The sequence below is a fragment of the Enoplosus armatus genome, chromosome 8 (assembly GCF_043641665.1).
Source record: "Enoplosus armatus isolate fEnoArm2 chromosome 8, fEnoArm2.hap1, whole genome shotgun sequence".
NCBI lineage: Eukaryota > Metazoa > Chordata > Actinopteri > Centrarchiformes > Enoplosidae > Enoplosus > Enoplosus armatus.
Window position 1 is genome coordinate 10,309,516 of NC_092187.1, and position 22,439 is coordinate 10,331,954.

Sequence of the window (22,439 nt, forward strand, 5' to 3'; positions counted from 1 at the left end):
TTATTATTATTATTATTATTATTCTTACATGAAATGCGCATATTCAAATGAGAGCCAGGGTTAAGCAGCAACATGTGCTGATGCTAATACTTGGCGGCTATAAGGGCTTGCTGCTACAAAGTCCTGTGGCCAAAGGCTGGCCTCTCTACACAGCACCTCTCTGCACATTTCAAAGGAAATGTTAAAACTTTGCAAGCTTTCACAAACGACGGATAACCACAACACAAATGTTAATTATAGGGAGCGAGGCTCACCGGCAGGGGGTGTTTTGTATCTCTCAGTGGGCTCACTGGGGGGTCCAGGGCCAACGGCATTAACAGCATACACTCTGAACTGGTAGTTAAGGTGTCCGTGTAGTGCCAGCTCGGCTGTTGCCTGGTTACCGGGGACTTTCTGTAGCTCCTTCCACCTGCCAGGCTCCCATTGGCTCTCCTCATATTCCACTATAAATTCTGTGCTCGTGAGGGAGACAGGAGACACACATTCAGTCATTATGCAGTATTCATTTTTTGCCATATTGTGCAAATGTAAAATTATAGTACACTTAAAAAGTTCCACATTGTAATAAAAAACAATTTTAAAGCGGCTAAAATCTTTTTGAAAAAAACAATGTTACGATGAAAAACGGGTTGTGATGAAACCTACAGAGAATCTGCAGCTCTCCTCAGCATTACGGAGCTCACTGTTTAGCTGTCCAGTGCTGTTTTAGTTCACTCTCACTGCTCTTGAAGCGCCGTTTTCAGATGCAGCTGTTCAGCGAAAAAGCACTAAAAAAAACCACTGTACACTACCTGCTCAGCACCAAACAAAAGACAGCCATAGTTAGTGACTAGCTGGTGAACATAGCGAAGCATTTAGCTGCTAAAGAGCCACATATTTCCCTCAGGAGTTGGAGGAGACCACAAACAGAGTAAAACGAGTGAATATTGGATTTACGCTCATCAGGTGGCGAGAAACACGACTCCAAATAAATGATAATGTTGCTCTGAAAAAGCTGGTTGTGTAAATAAACAACCATTTGCTAACAAGTTCACCATATCAACTTAAATGTTGTGTTCACAACTTGTTTCCACTGTCCCCAAGTGGCCAAAGAAACAAGTTATTGCAGCTTTAACTAAACTAAAAGTCCCCTAATGCATAGCTTCATCCTTGTTCCTGAAATGACAGATGTGTAAATTAGTTATGCAACACTTCACCTGTAAGTGTGTCGAAAATGATGATGATTCATAAGTGTCTCAGTTAACTGCTCGCTAAGAGTACCCGACTGACTGTTTATCATGTATGCAATAATAAATGAGTAAACAAGGGAGTGATTTCAGACACAGTCATAGCTTTTGGCAATTTCTGAGACAAATGAATATTTCTGCACACATCCACCTGGTGCTGAGCCAAACTGTGTGATACAGAGATATCGTTTAGAAAAGAGCTGGCCTCACAACTGATGTCTGCTGCTCCAAGATGTTTAATTAAACAAATAAAATGACATTTCAGTCTTACAAAAGGATCGTCGCCACACGTCTATTCTAATTTCTGATCAAAGATAACACATACCAAAGCTAAGAAACATTAAAAGCCTACAAGGGGAGACATTTATAAATTGATATAACTTCTCATCATCACTCAGTTCCAAAAATAATGAGTCCCTTTTTGAAGCGTAAATGAGACACGAGCTTCCCTGCCAGGATCCTCAGCACTTCACAGATATTCGTAGCAATCAACTTGTAAAAGAAGTTTAGTTAGTGGTCAACAGTGATCAGGTGTGTGTTTGTTTGTTTCATTATCTACATGCTATTACGTTATTTATTGTCTCTGTGGTGAAGACAACATTCCAGCTCTTGTTGGACAATAAAGTTGGAATCTCTTCTATTGTACTATATTCTATTATATTTGCCAGGGTGTGTCTTAGGGATGCACCCAGACGCCTAATTAACTCACTATTTTGTAATTGCACCACAACTTCACAGTAATTACAACATTATGTAGGCTGTAAACTAAAGTGCAATGACTGACTGTCACAATAGGACACGGTATACAAGCAACTGTTGATGATCGCTGAGTAAATGTCGTTTCTCTGTTGCATTATTTAGCACCCTCCGCCCCCTTTCAGACTTCAGATTTTCTGCTTCTTCTACATTAACTTTTACCTGTGACAGAGCTGTTGTGATCACTCCCAGGTACCCAAGACAGGCGAACATTTCTCGGACTCTTAAGTTCAGCTATCTCTACATTTTGTGGAGCATCTGGAATGTCTGCAACACAAAATACGTACAACAACATTAGATGTTTAGTAGCAACTGTCAATCTAATACCAAAAATATCTGGAAGGTTTAAGTCATTCAAACCACAATGCAACACCATGTTTTGAATTATTTATATCACTATATTCTAAGCTCTTCCAAAGAATGTGTGATCAATAATGAATGATATTCTATACTATATTATTTACAAACCCTCTTACCCAGTACGATGAGTAGTGCAGTGGCATTGTCCTCATCTAGGCTGGTTCTAGCAATGCATGTGTATATGCCCTCATCACTCAGGTTCACATTCATGATCTGCAGCATGCCATCGCCCGCAAAATACCTGAACATATAAGCACATTTGTAAGTATATAGCTGGAACGTAAATTCAATCAATCAATCAAGAAGACAGTACTCAGTGAGCAGATACAGCAGCTCAACCAAAGCTGCACAATCCTTAACGGTGCTATTGATTTTAACAATAGGGAAAGTTTTTTTTCATCTACATCTCAGTCTGGATCCGCATCAAAATGCACATAGTGATAGACAATCATGGTTTGTATGTGGCAGATTTTCTTCATTCAAGTAAGCACAGTAGTTTGTGCTATGGCCTAACTTTCCATTTAGCATTTTTGTTTAGATAACAAACAGCCTAATAACCAGGCAAACAAAAATAAAACCTCCTTGGCAGAGGTAACCAATCAATTCTCCAAGCTGACAAAAGACCAGCAAAATCCGCCGTCTTTGACCCTCTACTGATGAGGATAAAGAACAAAGCTTCAGGGAGTTTTCATGCGTTTTTTCTTCGCTTGCATTAGCATAGAGATAAAGACACTGAACAAAGCCATCTTAAACACAAACCGCCTGAAAACTAATGGAAAACATGATCAAACCACAGCCACCTACCTGGAATTTTCCTCAAAAGAAAGTGGAATCTCCTCCCCATCCTTACTCCACACCACCTCAAAGGTGCCCAGCAGGCTTTTATCATACTCCGCCTGGCATATCAACTGGGCCGTGGTCCCACTGATGATCTGCACGTCCTGAGGTGGATCTACTATTTTCGTGGGGTCTAAAGATGAGAAAGAAGAAAAAAAGCCACAGACGAAAGAACATTCATTAAAGAGATAAGATAATGATATTTGTCTTGTTAGGCTAGAACCGGAGCCGGATAATTCCTGCATGCTTCAAATAAGACGTGAATATTTGAAGTTGAGCCAAATTATTTACTTTATAAAAGAGTCTTTCTCGAAGTAACTGCCTCTTTGATTTGCGAAATGAGTAATCAAAATGGAATGGGTCTTGATATTTCTCCATAAATTTTCATGGTAATCTGCATTTATGAAACGTCCATGAAAATATATTTACAAGTATGTTCCACCACATCATTATTTGTGCTGCATCTTTTTATAACACCAATGAAAGATGCATTTAAAGTCTAGATGCTAAGATATTTATTAGTTTTTCAGCACAAGCATGTTTCTGACAGAGACTGACCACCTCGTTTTAACTACTTGATCATTTGCAGCAGAGCATGTTGAAAATAAATAAAGAGGATTCTACCTTCCAGATCTTAAACTTGCAGGTTTCATGTCAAACCACATAACACTGTTTCTCTTATGTTGCTTTGCACATAGCCTTCTACGGAGCCCCTAAAGTCCCATAAGGTGATATTTTTTTCTCTTGCGGGCAAAAGATAAAAAATATCACCTTATGGTACTTTAGGGGCTCCATGACCTTCTATTGAGCAATGTATCAGTGTTACAACTACTAGACCAAGTGTGGTTATAACACAAACACACTTTTGTTGACTTTAATTTTAAAGGGTCAATTCACCTGAATAACAAAATAACTTTTTCCCCCACCTCCAGTCTAGCCAAGCAGATAGAAACATTTGAAAACTGTTCGTCATTGGGGTGAACTGGCCCTTTAATGAATAATTGTATGCAGGGACTAGTACTACTCCTGCTTAAGAGAGCACTAATCATGTTGCTGAGATACCTTTCACATCCAGCACAGCAGTGACAGCTGACCAGCCCTCCGCGTTAGAGGCAGCACACACATATATCCCGCTGTTGTTTTTTTTGGCACCGATGACTGGCAAAGATCCGTTCTCGAGAGCAACAAATCGTTTGCCCTTGATGGTTTCTGAAGTCTTGTCTTTGGTCCTTGGAGAGAAAGTTTTCACACCTGTTTGTGAGTGTTTGTACAACTTATCCGACAGCAGAAGTGCATTTCCCAGTTAAGGTTTTGCTACATTACAGTTTCAGTTGGTTTAGGTCGGATTTGAGTTTGTCACGTCCATTTCACTGTCATGTCAGGGGGAAATTTCTCTTCCATAGATGTCATCTTCATTATGTCATATATTATTATACATTATTTTTACCTTTGAATTTCAATTGATTGAAATGTATTTTTTGCTAACTAACACTGAAGTAAAGCTTTGGTTTCGTATGAGGGTATAGTTGGTTGGAATAGTGGAATATCATCTAATAGGATCAGAAGCACTATCCTAATATTGTGAGGGTCTTTGTAAAGTGTTTTGTCATGGACTGCCTGAGATCCTGTTTCCCTTTTGTAGAACTGTAGCAGAGCTGCAGTGGTAGTTCACAGGATTTAATTAGCCCAATTTCAAGGAACAGAAGAGGATTATCTCATTAAACAGACATAAGTGTCAACATCAGACTATGTCATGCAGACACCTGAAGCAGTGTGGGATTAATAGCATGACTCACTGCTGTGATACCGCATGTGCTCTGGATCCTTCTTTAGACTACAGCACAGACACAGTGATGTAAAGGCATAAATAAAACCATTGTTAACTGAAGAAAACACATCACACTGAATGGAGGTGTGAAGTTCTTCTGTCTTAAAAATATGTGTCAAAATGTTCTGTGACACTAAAACCTCTTCTCCCTGCATCACTTACCAAGTGATGTTGGATGGTGGAGAGCTGAAAACACTGCAGTTCATGGTGACGTCCCCTCCTAGCACTACAGCGTACTCTTGGTAGTCCCGTGTCAGTATCCGAGGAGCCATATCTAAGAGCAATGGGAAGGAGGAGAGATCACAGCTGCTCAAATGTCAAGTTACTGCCCATGAGATTTATTTTCTCGAGAAATACGGGCAGCAGAATAGATGACTGACAATGCAGATATATTTCAGACAGAGGCACAAGCATCACAACCTCTTGCAACACTTCAAGAGGTGTAACACATTTCAAGAGGGCTGACGTGCCGAAGTGAGATTAAAAATCGAGGAATATAAACTTGCCCAACAAGGCGTGTGGTTCCTTCCATATGTCTAGATAAAGACTATATATCCTTTTTAAAAAACAATCTAATATCACTTTTTATTTAATATTACTGTTTTTAGCAGACTAACTCAAGTTAGTCGAGTATGGAGCTGAAATTATTAGTCAATTAATCAATTGACAGAACATTCATTGGCAACTATTATATAACTATATAATCCATTAACAAAGTAATGTTAAAAAATGTGTTAGTTCTACCTTCTAAAATGTGAATATTGGCTGGTTTTCTTGGTCTTTTATGATAATAAACGCAGTATCTTTGAGTTTGAGAGATTGCATTGAGTCTCTTTATTAGGTAAACCTCCATTCAAGTTAACATCTACTCACATATACATAAAGCACACAGTAAGACATGCTAACAAAATACTCGAGCCATATAATCTGAGAGGGGACTGACTGACTGCCTGGGATTTTTGTTCAAGGTAGTATATAAAATAAAGGTGGATGTGGCTGAGGAGGTAGAACAGGTCGTCCACCAATCACAGGGTAGGAGTTTAGATCACCTGCTTCTCCTGTCCGCATGTTGAAGACACTGAACCCCGAAATTGCAGGCCAGTGCCTTCCATGGTGTGTGTGTGTGTGTGTGTGTGTGTGTGTGTGTGTGTGTGTGAATGAGAGGCAAATTGTAAAGTGCTTTGGATAAAAGTGCTATATAAATGCAGCCATTTACCATATAACTTCTAACGAATACTACAATAAATAGAAGATCCAGCTAGATTTCAGCTAAGGGGGAAAACTCCTCATTCATGCCAACAGGTTGAAGAGCGAAATAATGGCTGTATCTAATATAAATCCAAGGATCCATTACTTAAAGACTGTTGCTGCCCAGGTATTGCTTCCAGGACGATAATGGGTCATGACATCGTTTGGGATCAGATAAAACAATGTTTGTAGAAATAATTAACCACCTCAAAATCTAAAGGAACTATGAAATGCTATTGAGCCCACACAACATTTCTCAGACTGGGGTGCACTTGATAAAAGCGGCCACCAGCAAGTAACCATGTCCTCGCTGCCTGCGCAGGGCTAAAGTCTTGCTGTGATACTCACTCATGACCATGATGTTAATGTTGGCCAGAATACTGCCATGAATGTTGGAGGCTTCACACTGGTAGACGGCACTGTCCTCCGCTCTGGCGTTATGGAGCACCACGGTGTCATCAAGCACTCGCTTGTTGGTAGATGGGTCATCTGACAGCAACATACAGACATAAATACGTAACATCAAAATCATTTCACAAAGACTACACCAAAGCACAACCAACATGGGTTTTTTTTAGGCTACCACTGACATCAATATTTGAAAGTTGACAGAAAATTGGCAACAATTCTGATAATTAATTAACTGTATAAGGTTCTAGATTTACTGCTTTTCTCCATTTTATAACAATATAAACAGAATATCTTTGGGTTTTGGGCTGTTGGTCAGAGGAAGAAAATGACTTTTAAAGCTGAAAGAGACTGTGATGGACATTTTTCACTTCTCTAACATTTTATAGACCAAGTGATCAATCTTTTAATGGAGAAAATAATCGTCAGATTAATCCACACTGGAAAATCATTAAATATGGCATTACAGTAAACTTAAGGTTTGATTGTAAATTTCACTGGAAATTTTTATTTTAATTAATTTTAAAATGATAAAATGATAATGATAAAGTCACATATCCAACAAAGTTAAGAACAATAATCCTAAGAACACATAAAATCCTTAAAAACATTTATAGTATGGACTGCAGTTTCATTTTCAGTCTATAATGTCAGCCCTCTGATATATCAGTTGACCTCTACACCACTCCTGCAAGATTGTGTTGCATTCCCTGCAACACAAAGTTTTTCACATACATTTACTTATAATCAGCAAAGAAAAGACAACTATTACTTTTAATGGTACCAGTGTGCACTTCAATTCAGAGTTCTAAATTCTGAAAATATACAAATCAAGCTTGTCTCATGAGCTTTGAAGAACGCCTAGCAGAACAGCTGCTTGTGGACTTAAACTCAGGGTTGAGTGATTGAAGTTTGGTGTAGCTCCTCCTCCTCCTCCTCCTGCCCAGTGGCAAAAGATGCAGAAACCCACAGCTCGAATTATTCCCACTCACCTCTGAAAATTTCTCCATTCCTCCTCCATGTTATGTCTGGCGGTGGTTTTCCACTGACCGAGCACTTGATGTGAACATCAGACCCAATCACAGTCAGCTGGCTCTGAGGAGGCTCTGTCAGCCACTTTGGTGGCTCTGGGAGAAGTTGATGAGAGGAAGAGCTGTGTTGGTCAGAGTCAAAACAACTGCCACCCCTGTGTCAACAGCCTTCTCTTTGAAACACACCCACAAATTCACGCATAATCAACCTACCTTCTACTATTACATCAAAGTAGTGGACAGCCTCTCCAGCAGAGTTTTGGGCTGTACACATGTATTTCCCCCCATCACTCTCTTCCACAGCAGATATGCTCAACAGCTTTCCAAAGTTGATCGGTTTTGCCCGTGGTGGCAGCTTGTCTCCCAGTTTCATCCATCTTACTGTCGGAGTGGGACTACGACATGAAACACAGGCATGTTATGAGCCTGTACACATGTAAAGTATGTATGATAATTGATTATATACAGTGATAATGTGGCTGCAGTTGTGATGATACGGCATGTATACATACTATCCCTGCGGTATACACTCGAGCAGCAGATTTTCTCCCTTCAACAGCACCTTCTCTGTCTGAACACCAGAGGGCAGCAGCAGGCCAGGTATTCTCACTGGGGGGGCTTCAGCTGCTTTGAACATAGAGAATAGTCTCCTTCAGTCATCAGTCATATGTATAATTTTAATCAATGGCCACATAATCTAGACACAAGCTCATAGTCAATCTGTTATCTGCAGCCTTTTGCGACATATATGAACCGACTATGTTGCCCGTTCACGTAATATGAGACGTGTTTTTGATTTCTACTGTGAAGGCTTTGATGTGTGAATATCACTCACTGGCATTGCTGCTGTCAGCAGATTCATTGTCAGGTTTCACTGGAACGAAAACAAAATACAGTGAGAATAACGCTGGCAGTGGTAGTGATGGTTTGTCTTCACCGACATGCACTGCTCAATCCATCAGCGTCAGAGCAGAACATCAACATGACAAGGCAAGCCCTGCTTCTTGGTATGCGGTGGAGGAATATTTCAAATAGAACAGTAAAAATACCTGGAAACTCATGCCAAATGTTTTCTTCTCACACTTTTGGAAAAAGGGCTGTACTGATTTGTATCATTTGTTTGTATTTTAACTTCTCAGGGATCTGTCCTGTCATAATTAAAAAAAAACAGTAGCTACAGTAGTACAGCTGGCTGTATTTTGGGTTAAAGCTACACAGACTCCTTTGTAAACCTACAGTTCTTGACCACGACAGCCAAGGCAGATTTCTGGACGATGGTGCGTATTCTGGGGAAGGCAGCATAGCAACAGTAGTCCGGACGACTGTCATTCTGTAAGGCATTAGAGAAGTACAGGTTGCCATCAATGCCCATGGAAACCCTCTCATCCTGCTTAATGTGCTGGAGACCTGGAAAAGAGCATATTTGTATCAATGATATGCTATCAATGTCGGCAATGTCTGTGTATAAAGCACAAATTGGACAGAACTTCTCAAATATAGGTAAAAATGATTTCAATAATAACCTCATAATGAGACTCAGGTCATGTGGTAACAAATTGCAACACAGTGTAGCTTCATGTGCGCTACACATTAATGGAAATGAAGAGTTTCCTTGTATAGAGCTGGTGAACTCATACTGTAAGTGCACTGTGACAGCATATGTGATTTAATTCACGGGTCAGTGATGCTCAGTGTCACTCCTCGGTCAGCCCATTCACAGCGCTTAACAGCTTCATTTAAGACATGGCCTTGAGTCATTGGTTGTTTCAAGGCAAACTCATAAAAAAATATATATATCTGGCTCTGATTCATGTTGCATAGCACTTGAGGGACAGACGGGTCACTAATACGAAGTGAAAAATGTTTTTCCAACTCGGACCGCATGCAGAGAGCACGATGTTCTGCTGGGAGCGAAGACGCACATCATCAGTTTCCTCTGATGTGTTTGTATTTTTCAGACAAACTACCATACAAAGTATCCTTTATCATGTTGGATGTATCGCTTGCTGTGACAATCCCATGACATATAAATGCGTGAAAGTAAGACTAAGAGTAAGACACTAAGATTTTAAACAAACTTTAAAACAACAGTGCACAAGTGTTTTCACTCTGTCCCCATGCCTCTAGGCACCATCCTTCTGAGCACCTAAAAAAAAACTCAGATATTTTTCTTTCTGACATCAGTCAGGTTTGTTGGAGAGACGGTTGAGGAGCTCTCAAGAGGTTGGACAGAAAACTCAGCCCCTATTGACAGAGCACTTCAGACAGAACTGAGGTGACTTTTTACACAGGGTAGCACTTCTTTTTGGCAGTGGTGGGAGGAAGGGCCCTGATGTGAAGTAAACTTGAGGGGCCTCTAGTGTGTACCTTTCCTTAACTGTCCTTATTATTGTCACTGCTCACTTCACTGATGGCATGTGGAGGGTGAGGACAGCCAGAGGACGTGCCTCTTCCAACGCACATGGTGTCGCCAGTTATTTCTTTTCATCTGTGAGAAACTTGCCAGTTATTGGACAGGTATGCGGAGGAGTGAAAGAAGCCAGGATCTGAACTTCTATTTCATGCTCTGAATATATTTGAGGAGAGACTGTCCAAAAGTGTGCCATGTTATCCCCATTTGTACAAATCATGGCATCTCACCCCTCTCTATGACAGCAGGCTTTTCAACCCACGTTCGAGTGTAGCCATTCGAAACAGGTATAAATACTTCTGCTGGGTTGTATGGAAGCTTGCTTTGCAACAGTCTTCACTGGAATACACCATTAAGGCGGATGCACCCACCAACCAGGGATTTAACCAAGAATACCACAGTGGTGGGCCAGTGTTTGGCCCCTTCCACCCATGCACCATCAATGTAACAAAAGTGAAAAACAACTAAAAGTGACGCAGAGCCTTGAGGAGTCTGTATAGCTGAAGAACATTTAGAGTGTTTTTGGTGGGAAGTCAACCAACCAACAGACATATCCACCTTATAAATGACAAGCATAAACAGCTGATTCCTGGCTCACCAATAGACATCCAGTAGATCTGACGTGGGGCCACGCCTTCTGGGGGGTTACAGTGCAGCGTGATTGGCTCTCCCTCATTTACAACAATGGGGGCAATTCCCTCCTTCGGAAACTTGGGGACACCTAATCAAAAAAAAAAAAAACATTAAACAACATGAAAACATAACTTTGACTTTCAAAAGCATTAGACAGCAATTTCACATGACAGATGAGCTTCTTATGTAATGGTTACTCACTGGGGACTTTCAGTTCAATCTCCTCCGTCATGGCAGTCCCAAGCTTGTTAGCAGCGAAGCATTGGTATCTGCCCTGAAACTGGACAAGGTGCTTGTTGTGAAGCACAAACGTGCCATCTGTGTTGTTTGTCATGACGTGAGGAGGGATGAAGTCTTCGCCATCTTTTGTCCATCTGTATCTGTTGGAGCAAAACATACAGCAGGTTTCCATCAGTGAATCACTGATATACAGAATGAGTTGTGCAACTGATGAAAGTGATGATCTTTTCTCACAGTTCATCTCAATCAGCGTTTTTATTTTTATTTTTTGATGATGTTGATGTCACTTACTCTGGTAGTGGGTTGCCCTTGGCTTTACACCTGATGGTTACGGTGTGGTCAAAAGGAAGGGCAATAATGGGACCAGATGTGTGAGTTATTATGGTCGGAGGCTGCTCCACTATAATATGAGGACACATACACACGAAATTATCAAGTTACAAGGTTAAACTGGCAAAGTTTTATGCCAATAACGCTGCATAATCTGGACAAATAAGGTGCCTTAGATAGACACTGAACTAAAATAACACACCAGGACTTGACTGCAAAGCATTCTTAGCCCTAAACAAAGAAATCTTGGATGCAACACTTGACTTGACATAATTTTAAAAAATTATGAACGCACATTTGTAATAAATGTAATGTTACTTAGAACAGAGAGAGAGGAACTTAAATATTACACATTAAGCAACCTGTTTCGTTTTTTTGCCTTCCATATGAATCAAATCTTGTAAATCGACTCTTCATATTTACTGGAGATTATGGAGTGATTAAGTAAACATAACCTTAGTCAGTGTCATGACACTCCTACCTTCCAGAGGGATATCGAGGCCTGCGGACCTGGAGGTCAAGGCCAACAGTAGAACAAGCTGCAGGCTCCCCACCAGCCTCATCACCCTCCACTGGTTACTGGAGACAGTAGAGATCAGGAGAATGTGTTGATGCAGATCAGCTGGCGTCACTTGGAATTTGTAAGGCACAGAGGACCTGGAAGAGTCAGAATAAGATTAAAAAAAAACATGGTCATAAACTGACAAATCAACTTGGGGAAAAAAACAACGGTTTGGCCAACGGTGGTCAAAAAAGAGGCACGCCTCAGTTCTAATCACGGAAATGCACCACTGATTGAACATCACAGAGGGAGAGTTGCTTAGCTCTAAATGGGCTGCGGATAATCACACTTAAGGTAGCCATGTTGAAAACAGGCACTTTATACAGCGTGGCTGACTGCAAAGTGAAAGTAAAGAAAGCCAGACGGCAAATGCCTAAATAAGATCTAACAACATAAAAACCCGTCAAACACATATAATTTGCAGTGTTAGATTAAAGATTCCTTCTGTTCTGTTTTGATAAGTTCATTGCAAATGTGCTGTGCCTCAGAGAAACAATAATGTTCTTTGTGGAGTATTGTAAATGTAGATGTAAATGATCACATAAAGGGCATTTATTGAATGAATTTGAAGGCTTAGCACTCAAAGGCAGAACAGCCACAGAGGAGTAGTAGAGACTAAATAATAGCAATGGACTAAATAATTAAATGTCTAAAACCCTTCATGTTTTACTTTAATTAAAATAATCACATTCGTTCCATTTGCACATTAAATACCAAAGTTTGAAGTTCTGCAATAAGGCCCATTTAAAGAACCTGTGCTTAACTGATGTAAAATTTCCCAGTGAGGACACTTCAGAGTCAGTTGTCCCTCATTGTTGTGATGTCGTAGCACAACACAGCAGAGCACTTGTCTGGAGATTACCCTTTGAACTGTAAAGCCTGGCTGGTGGCATCAGCATGGCATGCTTACAGTAAACCTGACTGGCACAAAGCTGCTGTCTGCTACGATCGCTAGATCCAAGATGGCAGACTTTAAATTGGTCTAAGCCGTCAGTATTTCACGGCTTAGTTTCCACAGTGCTGAGACTGTGGCAGCAGCACGGGCAATGCCAAATGGGTTCACCCTCTAGCTAATCCTGCTATCAGGAGAATGAAGGCGGGGAGCTCGAGCAGTCATACAGTGCGCTGCTTAACAATGACTGAGTGCTACTCAGGGTTCTTCTAAGGACACAAAGCTGCATGTGTTGTCCCGTCTTAGTGAGAAAGGTTAATGTAGTGATTGTTGTAGACTAGATGCAGGATTAAGCTGCTTGAATTTAGAATCAATTAAACAAATTGAGAGATTGTGAGTATTATTTGCAATAAGGGCTTTTCGTGATTATCTTCCGCCGGATTGAATGGTAAACAAAGCTGGTTAGATGTTTGCTCCAGTGGAGTAAACGTACATTTTCATGATGTAATGAAGCTGTAAGCCTCTCTCATTCTTTGTCTGCTGCTATTGTATACTGCACTTCACACACAGAGGCACACACACACACACATGCCTGCACACACAGATACAGGTTTGCATTAGAGACCACCTACAGTACTTTTGTACAGGCATAAGCAAAAACTTTGGTGACAGTGTTGTGATTTATGTCACAGACAGAAAACCACATCAGCCCAGCAGAGCATGCATGCAGTGGCCCACAGTCCACCAGTGACATGAGAAGTGGGGCCTTTTATCCAGATTCATGTTGATCCTGGCAACACGGCAACAACCAAACAAGCGACTTTCATTCATGTGCAGCAAATCCACTGCCTGGTGCACACCCAAAGCACCATGTTGGGTAGGCAGAGTACTAAGCTTCATATGCACGAGGAGATCTGCAAACCTGCCACTTAAATGATAACTCAAACAAAGCTGACACGATCTGTTGAAAAGGCAAAATCTTTAGAGCGTAAAATGAGGTGGAGTCCCTATGTAAACAGATAACAAAGCATTTGTTATGGGAGCAAAGGATCTATTACCTGAACACATGGCAGATCATAGCCGCAAATCCGCAGGGATTGTGTTTCCTGAGCCAATAGTTGGCCAAGGCACTAAGAGTGCGACTACTACATGAGTAATCCTTGCCAACTCACTCTGTATACAATGACCCACTCCCTTTCTTTAAACTCAAACTCAGTACAATCCAGCACCCCTGTAAGTGTAGCTGCAAAGTACAGACTGCAAAGTAATGCAGAGATTATCTGTACACACGTCATTCTACTCAAATACATAATATACAGTAAGTACAGAAAGAAACCATTTCCCAGGGACTAATTATTACAGCACACTTTTCATGAAGTGGACAATACTTACTGGTTTTTGAGTCATTCCACATCTTAAGTCCACCTCTAGCAGAGGCCCAAGGCAGCTGTGCTACAAGCCCTTAGAAAAAGTGTGGCACCGGACCATCAAGGGATTATTCCAACAACTCTCTCTGAACCAACATCTCTGACATGTCCCTCCTCCTCCACCCCACGTCGCTCCTCTCCTGGCGCACAGACACGCCTCCCTGCCCGCCCCTCCACTCAAGCAGCTAAAGGAGCGACAGGAGACTCACTGAAGTGACATATGTCGCCAAAGCCTCTCACTTGGCAAAGAGGCTCTCTAAGCCTGAGACAATGACTGGGACAAAGCCTGCACTGCGGGGCCACTCAGTGAGCATTACAGAATGGAAGGAATGGAGGAAGTACAGGCATGTCTCTCCCTCTGTCTCTCTCCCTTTTTTCCTGGATCCCTCCATCCTGCCCTCCGCAAGCTATGCACGCCCATTTACACCCAGCTCCGGCTCAATGAATTTGATGCAATTTGTCTCAGCTGCATTGAAAAGGGAAGGGAGTCATCTTCTCTGAGAGGACCGGAGCTTTTGTGGAAGTGTACTTTAATTTCCATGCAGTGCTCCAGGGTATTCATAGATGGAGGCCATGGGAGAACATGCCTGAAATAGACATGATGTTCTTGACGGAAGGCCATTTTCTTTTAAAGGTTTTTATCGGGCAAGCATAGTTTCTTATCTGGAGATATGTAAAGAAACGACTCAGTACGATCTGCATTTCTCCTGCAGCTATTCAAACAACCTAAATACCCCTTTTATGCAGAGATTGGCAATGTTATCTATTTGTAATTCTCTCAATAGGCCCCATTTATAAGCAGGGATTTGCGATACAGGTAGCACAACAGACACTGACCTGAATTTAAAGTGTTTTCCAATTTGTTTCCAGATCTGCGTTGTATTAGGAATAATGGAGATTGTATCCACAACATAATTTTCTAAGCCTAATGGAGACAGTGACTGCACCAAAGGGGTAAGCAATGCTCACACTGCCCTGCAGGGTCATCCAACCAGCAGGAAAAGGAGTTGACATTCACAGCCTCAGTACTTTAAAGCCTGAAATTAGGCAGTGCAAGCACCCTGCTAGTCTTACCCTGAGATAATTTATAGTGAAGAATGGTTTTAAAGAAAGCTTTAGTGAGCCGTTCTGGAGGGAAGACAATCTTAACTGCATTTGCTCGGCCTAATAAACAAATTAGAAGTGTCTTCTTGCTTTTGTGTCTATTTATTTGCGGATTAAAAAAACTGACATTAATTAGGAAGCTACACTTTCTCGACTGTTACTTTTAAACCAGTGACTGATTCAGACTTGCCTGCAGTTCAACATAAAGTCACTGTCAGGGCAGAATGGCTGGACATAATTACGCAGTCCATTTAAGCCATTTGTCATCACTTCAAATGGACCTTTTCCATGTTTAAGAGAGCGTGGCTTCTGTAAACATTGGGAAAGAAACCTTAGAGGCAAAGCCTAACGGACAGTCATAGCTTGACATGCTATGTAGACATGGGACCATGTGCACAAAAGATTAATGTAAATCATAAGACAATAGCTGTAGCATGGTCAAACATACATCGTCTGGTCAAAGTAAATACATACAGAGAGTCACCTGGCTGTATGTTGTGGGAACTGGGACAAGCAGAGTTACATACAACATAACAGACTGATGCTTAAGCAATACAAAATCTTTCATATATATTTTAGGATGACATATCTTCACTCATATATTCACTCAGTAATTTTTCAAGCAAAGAAATTCTGTCACTTTATAGACCAAATAATTTATCAATCAACCCAATAAATAATCTCCAGATTAATTGATACTGAAAATAATCATTAGCTGCCCTATATCATATATATGATGAATATTTAATCTTTCTCTGTGTGTGTGTCAAATTAGACACCTACATTTTGTGTGGAATTTGGGATTTTTTGGACTTTTGTCCTTTGATATGTTTAATCTTTCATCGATTGTTGTATACAAACAAAGACTTAAATACTCCACTCTTAACCAGTGTCATTGTGCTTGTTAAATTAATGTGAACGTGAAAACAAATGAGAGACAACATTCGTCATTTGTGAATTCCCTCTCCACCAACATCTCACTCCCCTGTGGTGACTAACCTGAAAGGTTGCCCTGCCCCGTGCCTTTGTCATGATGCATTTCCTCCCCAACAATCCTTGCCTCTGGTGCTTTGTGATAATTGTAAGTCTTTTGCTCCTGTCTTTATGCAAAGCTAAAAAACACATAGCAATTACAAAATACCTTTCAAACAAACTAACAAACAAAAGCTTGACCTACTACAGCACGAGGTGACTGGGTTAAAATGACTGTAAAAATATATGTGTGTGTAATGAGTATCATCAAAGAAAGGACTGAAGGCCACCAGGACACACCTAAGAATGTACTGTAAATCTGTCACAATAGCAGCTAAGGTCGTGACCCATTCATGATTCTATTACATTCTAAAACACTGTCTGAAATCACAATGGAAAACATTTCAGTGAGTGTGAACCCGCACAACACTATGCAGACATCCGACTGCACACACAAAGGGAACGCATCATGACAAGCGCTGCTGTCAGCACAGTCAATGACAGCAATGATGGAGGAGGTTTCAGACGTCCATAAACATCTGCTGGGGCTGACAGAGAGGAAGCCCGCCCTCAGACAAGCTCTTTTCATGAACAAATACTGGAGTGTACTTTTGCAAACAAAACCTTTCCCCCTGTCTACTTTGTTTCATCAAAATACACAAAAGTCAATGGGTTGGGCTGCTTCAGGTCTCATTCTTAAAATTTAGGATGTTAAACATGATAGTAAAGAATGTGTGTTTTCTGGATGCATGCGTTCACGCTGCTGAGTTATGGAGTGACAACCATTACAACCAGTTCCTTAAGCAGGCATCATTAGTTTCAAATGTTTTTTGTATAATCCACACAGCGAAACCTAAAAACCACATGCAAAAGAATAGTGAATTTGAGGAATGTGTTTTTGAACAATGTGTGCCTCTGGACTAGTTTGCGCATGTGTACTGGTACAACTGATGTGGTTACCGTCCGGTCATTGCTAGATGTTGGCATATGAGTGACACACATCTTTATGTGTTGATGATGTTGACGAATTACTCTTTGTGTGGCAAATACCATCGCTTCATCTACGTTTTATTATCTAGGAGTCTTCTTCAACAACAACACAGATCAAAACAACGGATGTACTGAACTTCCGCAAACATCCGGCAAATTCCTGTAGTGCTATCTACATTTATACCTCAATGCTTGTATCAAATAAATTGTTATGTGTCAGATACAGTAGCCTACTCTGTCAGGGTAATCAATTCTCATTGGTTATAAGTGTGGACCCTCTATTCAGTTTTTCTCTATCTCTCAACAACAAGCTTAATATCTTGAAAAAACACAGATAACTCCATCTACACCAGGCTAATCTGATGCAATATAAGCCCATACCATATGGGCTTAAAAGCCTATATATGTTTCCCTCTAAACACATCAGGAATTATAACAGCTACCCTTACCTCTAAGGTCAACAGGTCATTCCGTCATTACTCATTGGTAGAGTAACGTGCGCCCTGTCTCTGTTTCAGTCCCCCGAGCACTTACAACAAGCTAGTAATCATGATAGTCTGGTATTCCCACAAACAACTCTCTGACACACATCAAACACATCAACATCAAACCTGCACTTCCAGTATTATGTAAGGAGGCAAAAGTTCTATACTTTTACATTGTACACAAGTATAACAGGTTTATAGCAAAAGCGTGTGGCAGCTCATATTTCAAAGCCTTAAAACACTCCCAACAAAAACATTGTAAAGCCACGCACGTGGAAAGTTATAAGCATTTGAATACCTCACCTTAATATGACTTTTTATCTCATACTTCACTGGAATATGATTTATTTGACCTAAAGCCACATAGGTTTTGAGGTCATTAAAACATACTTTTTCAGTGGTTTCATTCCTCCGTCAATTCATGGAAACTACTTTTGCAGAGCACACAAACCACAAGTTTGTGGAGGTGTGTCGCTCATTTAAGTGCCACCAAGCTTTAAGTGGTTCCTGCACTGGCACACACACACACACACACACATTGCATTGTGGAATGTCATGTGATGAGATGCCTCTACAAACAGGAGCTAGACTGGCTGGGACACAAACACACTTTGCACGCTATTACAGCCTTAAATTACTGATATCAAAAGACAGACCTTAAGGTTGGGTACTTTCTGGACAAACAAAGATTCACTCCTCCTTTTTTGGAAAAAATACCCCCCCCCCTCACAGACAACATGGGGACATGATCATGAATTATTACAAAAACTGAATTTCCATTTAAAAAAAAAATCAAAGTCTGTTGAGTAACACAGGCCAGGAAACAACATGAATCACTATAGAAACATGTCCCTTGCAGAAGTGGAGAGTGACAAAGAGCGGCATTCAGGAGCTTAATCAGTGTGCCACAGCTTGCAGCACAGGGAGAGACGGCGTGGAGACAAGCAGTCACACTCAACTTCCTCCCTTCAAACGCAGAGGCCACGAGAAGACCTCTTCACACCTTCCTTCACCCTGACACATTGTTCGTCACTGTTGCAGAGAGGCCGATAAGGGAGCAGTGTTGTGCTCTATGGTCTGAACTAAGCTGGTAATTAGTTTATGGGATAATCTCGCAGGCCTAAAGTGGTATTTAGTTGAGGTGGTGAAGTCCAACACATGGAAGAAATTTGCTTCAAAAACACTGTTGGTTGGCATTGTTCCAATCCTTCAGTATTTTGACCAAAGTCACGTTTGCAAAAGTTACTTAAAACAGAACGATTTTGTGGGAGTATAGTGCTGTGTTTACAAATATTACTGCTATTAATGACAGTTATAATGAAATAAAAACTTTATAATGACCTCAATATTTCCTTTTATACCATTAGTTAAAGTCTCATATTGGGTTCCACTCTCTATATACTACATATTTAATTTATTTTAACAATGATTTCTGTATGTTTAGTTTTCAGGGCAGAGGGCCTATAAATACAGTGTGTGTGTCTATTTATGTTGAGGATTAACTCCAATGACACGAGACACTAGAAGTGAGCATTCAGTTTTAAAAACAATGCATCATTCCTCCTGGAGAACTCGAAATGTTGGAGAACTTGTGTACAATATACAATATAATATGTGATTTGAAATATAAGGTTTTTTTCATTCTTTATTCATTTAATTTTCTGTTTAATGGATCAAGTGGGTTGTGATGGGTCTACTTTTCTTATGTAGCTCAGGTTGCGTATGAGTATATAAAGAAATTATTTTCCATTCATTAATCAAATAAGCTAAGTGCTCTCCAGCTATTGATTTAGCATCAACAGCACACATGCAGGCAATACAAATTCTTATGTCCATACCTAATGGCAGCAAATGTACTATTTCCAACTGAGACAAATGACAGGGAGTACACCTGTTGACACACTTAACTCCTCTTATCTCCATATTCTTCTCATCGGTGGGAGGAATAGAAAGAACTGACAATGACAGCCGCCCATGAAGCAACAGAGCTGTCCATGTACTTTGTGACAAGTTGTGATGAATGCCTTTTTATGATGTTTAGAAATAACAATTCGATCCCAGGGTTAAAACTCTCCAAAGGTCTCAGACACAGAAAGTAATGAAGCCTCACTTCAGGGTGAGACCTGCCTGGACCTGTAGCATGCACACAACCATCGTTTGTGGATGTCATTACTCAAGCCTTGGGTAGACTAAAAGAAAAGGAAAAAAGAAAAGAGCGATTTTCCTGTCACTTTGAATAAACGCATTTGGGTCTTTCTTCAAACGGGTTGCACCTGCAGCCTCGTTTCTTCTCAAACAAGACAGAAAAGGATGAGGAGTAATATTCCTAGCTTAACATCTGTTTATCTGGATGAAGACAAGTCTGAGCCAGGACTCCAATCCCATAAGTGTGCGTGACATGAAGAGGTATCATGCATAATATGTGCAGATTAAAAAGATAATACCTTTTAATCATTGGCATGTGGGGCAATAATGATACAGAGTCAAACACATAATAGCATTCCATAAAAAAAATAAAAGTGATATATTTCTGAACAAAGACAAATAGAAGGAAGAGAAATAATGTTGTGCTGACAGTTAATTTAGTGCTTTTGGGACAAAACAAATCCACAAAGGCAATTTATCTGGCAAACACTGCATTTACAAAATCATCACACTTGTGAGAAAGTCATCAGATATAAATTACTTATCCGCCTACTCGTGATGAGCTGGCAATCAATGCGTTTTGAAGCATCTGCTGCAACATGTCCAGAGGCTTCAGCTCATGAGTCACCTCAACGTACACCCTCGAAACTATTCCTCAAACATCATTTCATGTGGAGCAAGCTCCGACACAAGCTCACAACACAAAATCAATCAGATAAGTACTGCCCTTTTTTTATGGATCTTTTGAAAAACTGAACTGAATAAAACCCTGGCCTTTAAAACTACAATGTATAATGAAGGAAACACAACATTGACACGTCATTTGTAAGTCATATTATTTCAATCAGTGAGAAAAGTCAACTAAAAACACAATCAGGGTCATCCTAATATAAGAGTGACTGATGATGGATAAAATGTGCTACTATTACAGCACTAAAGGCAGCTGAGGCATTTCATGAGCTGTTTCTGGAAACCGACTCCAATTTCCTATTCAACCTGGTTTACCCTTAATCTGCTACATCAATGCTGTGGCTCAGACCCAATGGTGCTTGAGGAGACTCATCAGCTTGGTAGGTCTAAATTACTCTAGGCACAGCAAACATAGGAGTTGTACCTTGCATCACCCTGTGTGAGTGATAGCCTCACTGCTGTCTAACACAGGCCAATGACAGGGGTACCCCTGTGAAAGTGTCAGGACCTTGCTTCATTAGCATTTTTGGAACACCATGAATGAAAGTGTTTGTTCTGGTCTGCGCGCCCCATTGAAAGGGTCCATTAAAGAGTGTTTTAGGGGTTCCTCTGTGTTGGGTCGGAAGTTTGGGAGCTGGTGTATGAAGGGAAGTGCCAAAGAAAAAAACAGGCTCTGAAGGACATGGTGGCCCGGATCAATCCGTATGCAGATGACACACCGCTTGGCATCTTTTTGCGTGTGAACAGGTGAGCCACATAACAAGCGACAACATCAGTCAGGTTAATAAATGTTTCAACACAGACACTGAACATGTCGGCAGGCTGTGATTACCTCGGGGTGGCTGGTCTCACATTCAGCGCCAAGTATCAGCTGAAGCCTGTTTACTGTAAGTCAGAGATTGCAACATCCCCCCTGGCAACGCTGCTGACTAACAATTATGAAATACCTAATTTTCTCACACAAGGTACTGCTAGGAGTAAGGAGGACATGTGGTTATTACAACACTACACTCAACAATGAAAAGTCAAACGCCAAAGCAACACAAAAAGTCTCCTACCATGAAGGAGATGCAATCAAGCGTGTATTCACCATGGGGGACGGGGGGTCATGTCCCCCAATATATTAACAATGGAAATTTGTTCCACCCAATATTTGTAATGACCAGTTATCAAATGCGTCTAAAAGCTAAATGAAAGCTAATTTTCACCTCTCAATATTCAGTGTTACACCGACTACAAAACACACTGGATGGTCACTGAACTCCTGCTTCATGTCAACCAGCGACACAGCTATGCACGTGGCTTGGAAGCGCATGCCAAAGTTTTTTACCTGTATCCTCCATGCGCCATGCAGTTTAAACCACAGCATCACTGATACACATGTTAAATATAAACCATATTGTTACTGATGGTGTTCATTACATCTGGTCAGATGTTTTTCAGTGCAGCAGTCTGGGTGATGATCTAAGTTTTACTCTTGTCTTTTGAAAACTGGGTCTGTAGTTGATTTGTCACAAAACTGTGTCGCTGTGAACCGACCAGGTTATCATTGTGTTTTTTGTCAAAATGTGCAGGAGGGAGAAAAATGGCTTTCTGCCAGAAAACTCATATGTAACCAAAAGTAGTAGTTCAATATTGACTTATTATCTTACTTACTTATTACTTATGATCTTTTCCTAAACCTAACCAAGTAGTTTTGTTGCCTAAACCTAATCAAACTGCGACTGAAAACTGAAAATATAAAAAAAATATAAAAAATAATAAGTCCATCCCTCCATCCATTTTCTGTAACTGCTTATCCTTTGCAGGGTCGCGGGGGGCTGGAACCAATCTCAGATGACATTGGGCAAGAGGCAGGGTACACC

The 22,439-nt window shown here is 40.7% G+C and overlaps 1 protein-coding gene across 2 annotated transcripts in view; it reads right to left on the reverse strand.

Annotated features, from left to right (window-relative positions):
• Nucleotides 1-22,439, reverse strand: part of chl1a (cell adhesion molecule L1-like a) — a 50,636-nt gene that overhangs the window by 21,180 nt on the left and 7,017 nt on the right. Inside the window, exons 1-17 of one of the 2 annotated variants that reach the window (XM_070909661.1) lie at nt 14,154-14,275; nt 11,789-11,964; nt 11,269-11,377; nt 10,939-11,117; nt 10,703-10,825; nt 8,931-9,101; nt 8,530-8,568; nt 8,207-8,321; nt 7,908-8,089; nt 7,656-7,790; nt 6,604-6,744; nt 5,170-5,281; nt 4,242-4,408; nt 3,147-3,312; nt 2,459-2,583; nt 2,145-2,249; nt 255-452 (exon numbers count right to left, since the gene is read on the reverse strand). In XM_070909661.1, coding sequence (XP_070765762.1) covers nt 255-452; nt 2,145-2,249; nt 2,459-2,583; nt 3,147-3,312; nt 4,242-4,408; nt 5,170-5,281; nt 6,604-6,744; nt 7,656-7,790; nt 7,908-8,089; nt 8,207-8,321; nt 8,530-8,568; nt 8,931-9,101; nt 10,703-10,825; nt 10,939-11,117; nt 11,269-11,377; nt 11,789-11,870 — 2,149 coding nt within the window. In that variant the 5' untranslated portion in view covers nt 11,871-11,964; nt 14,154-14,275. Of the gene's footprint in view, nt 1-254; nt 453-2,144; nt 2,250-2,458; nt 2,584-3,146; nt 3,313-4,241; nt 4,409-5,169; nt 5,282-6,603; nt 6,745-7,655; nt 7,791-7,907; nt 8,090-8,206; nt 8,322-8,529; nt 8,569-8,930; nt 9,102-10,702; nt 10,826-10,938; nt 11,118-11,268; nt 11,378-11,788; nt 11,965-14,153; nt 14,276-22,439 lie in introns of those variants that run through there. The other variant, XM_070909660.1, reaches the window with a different exon arrangement.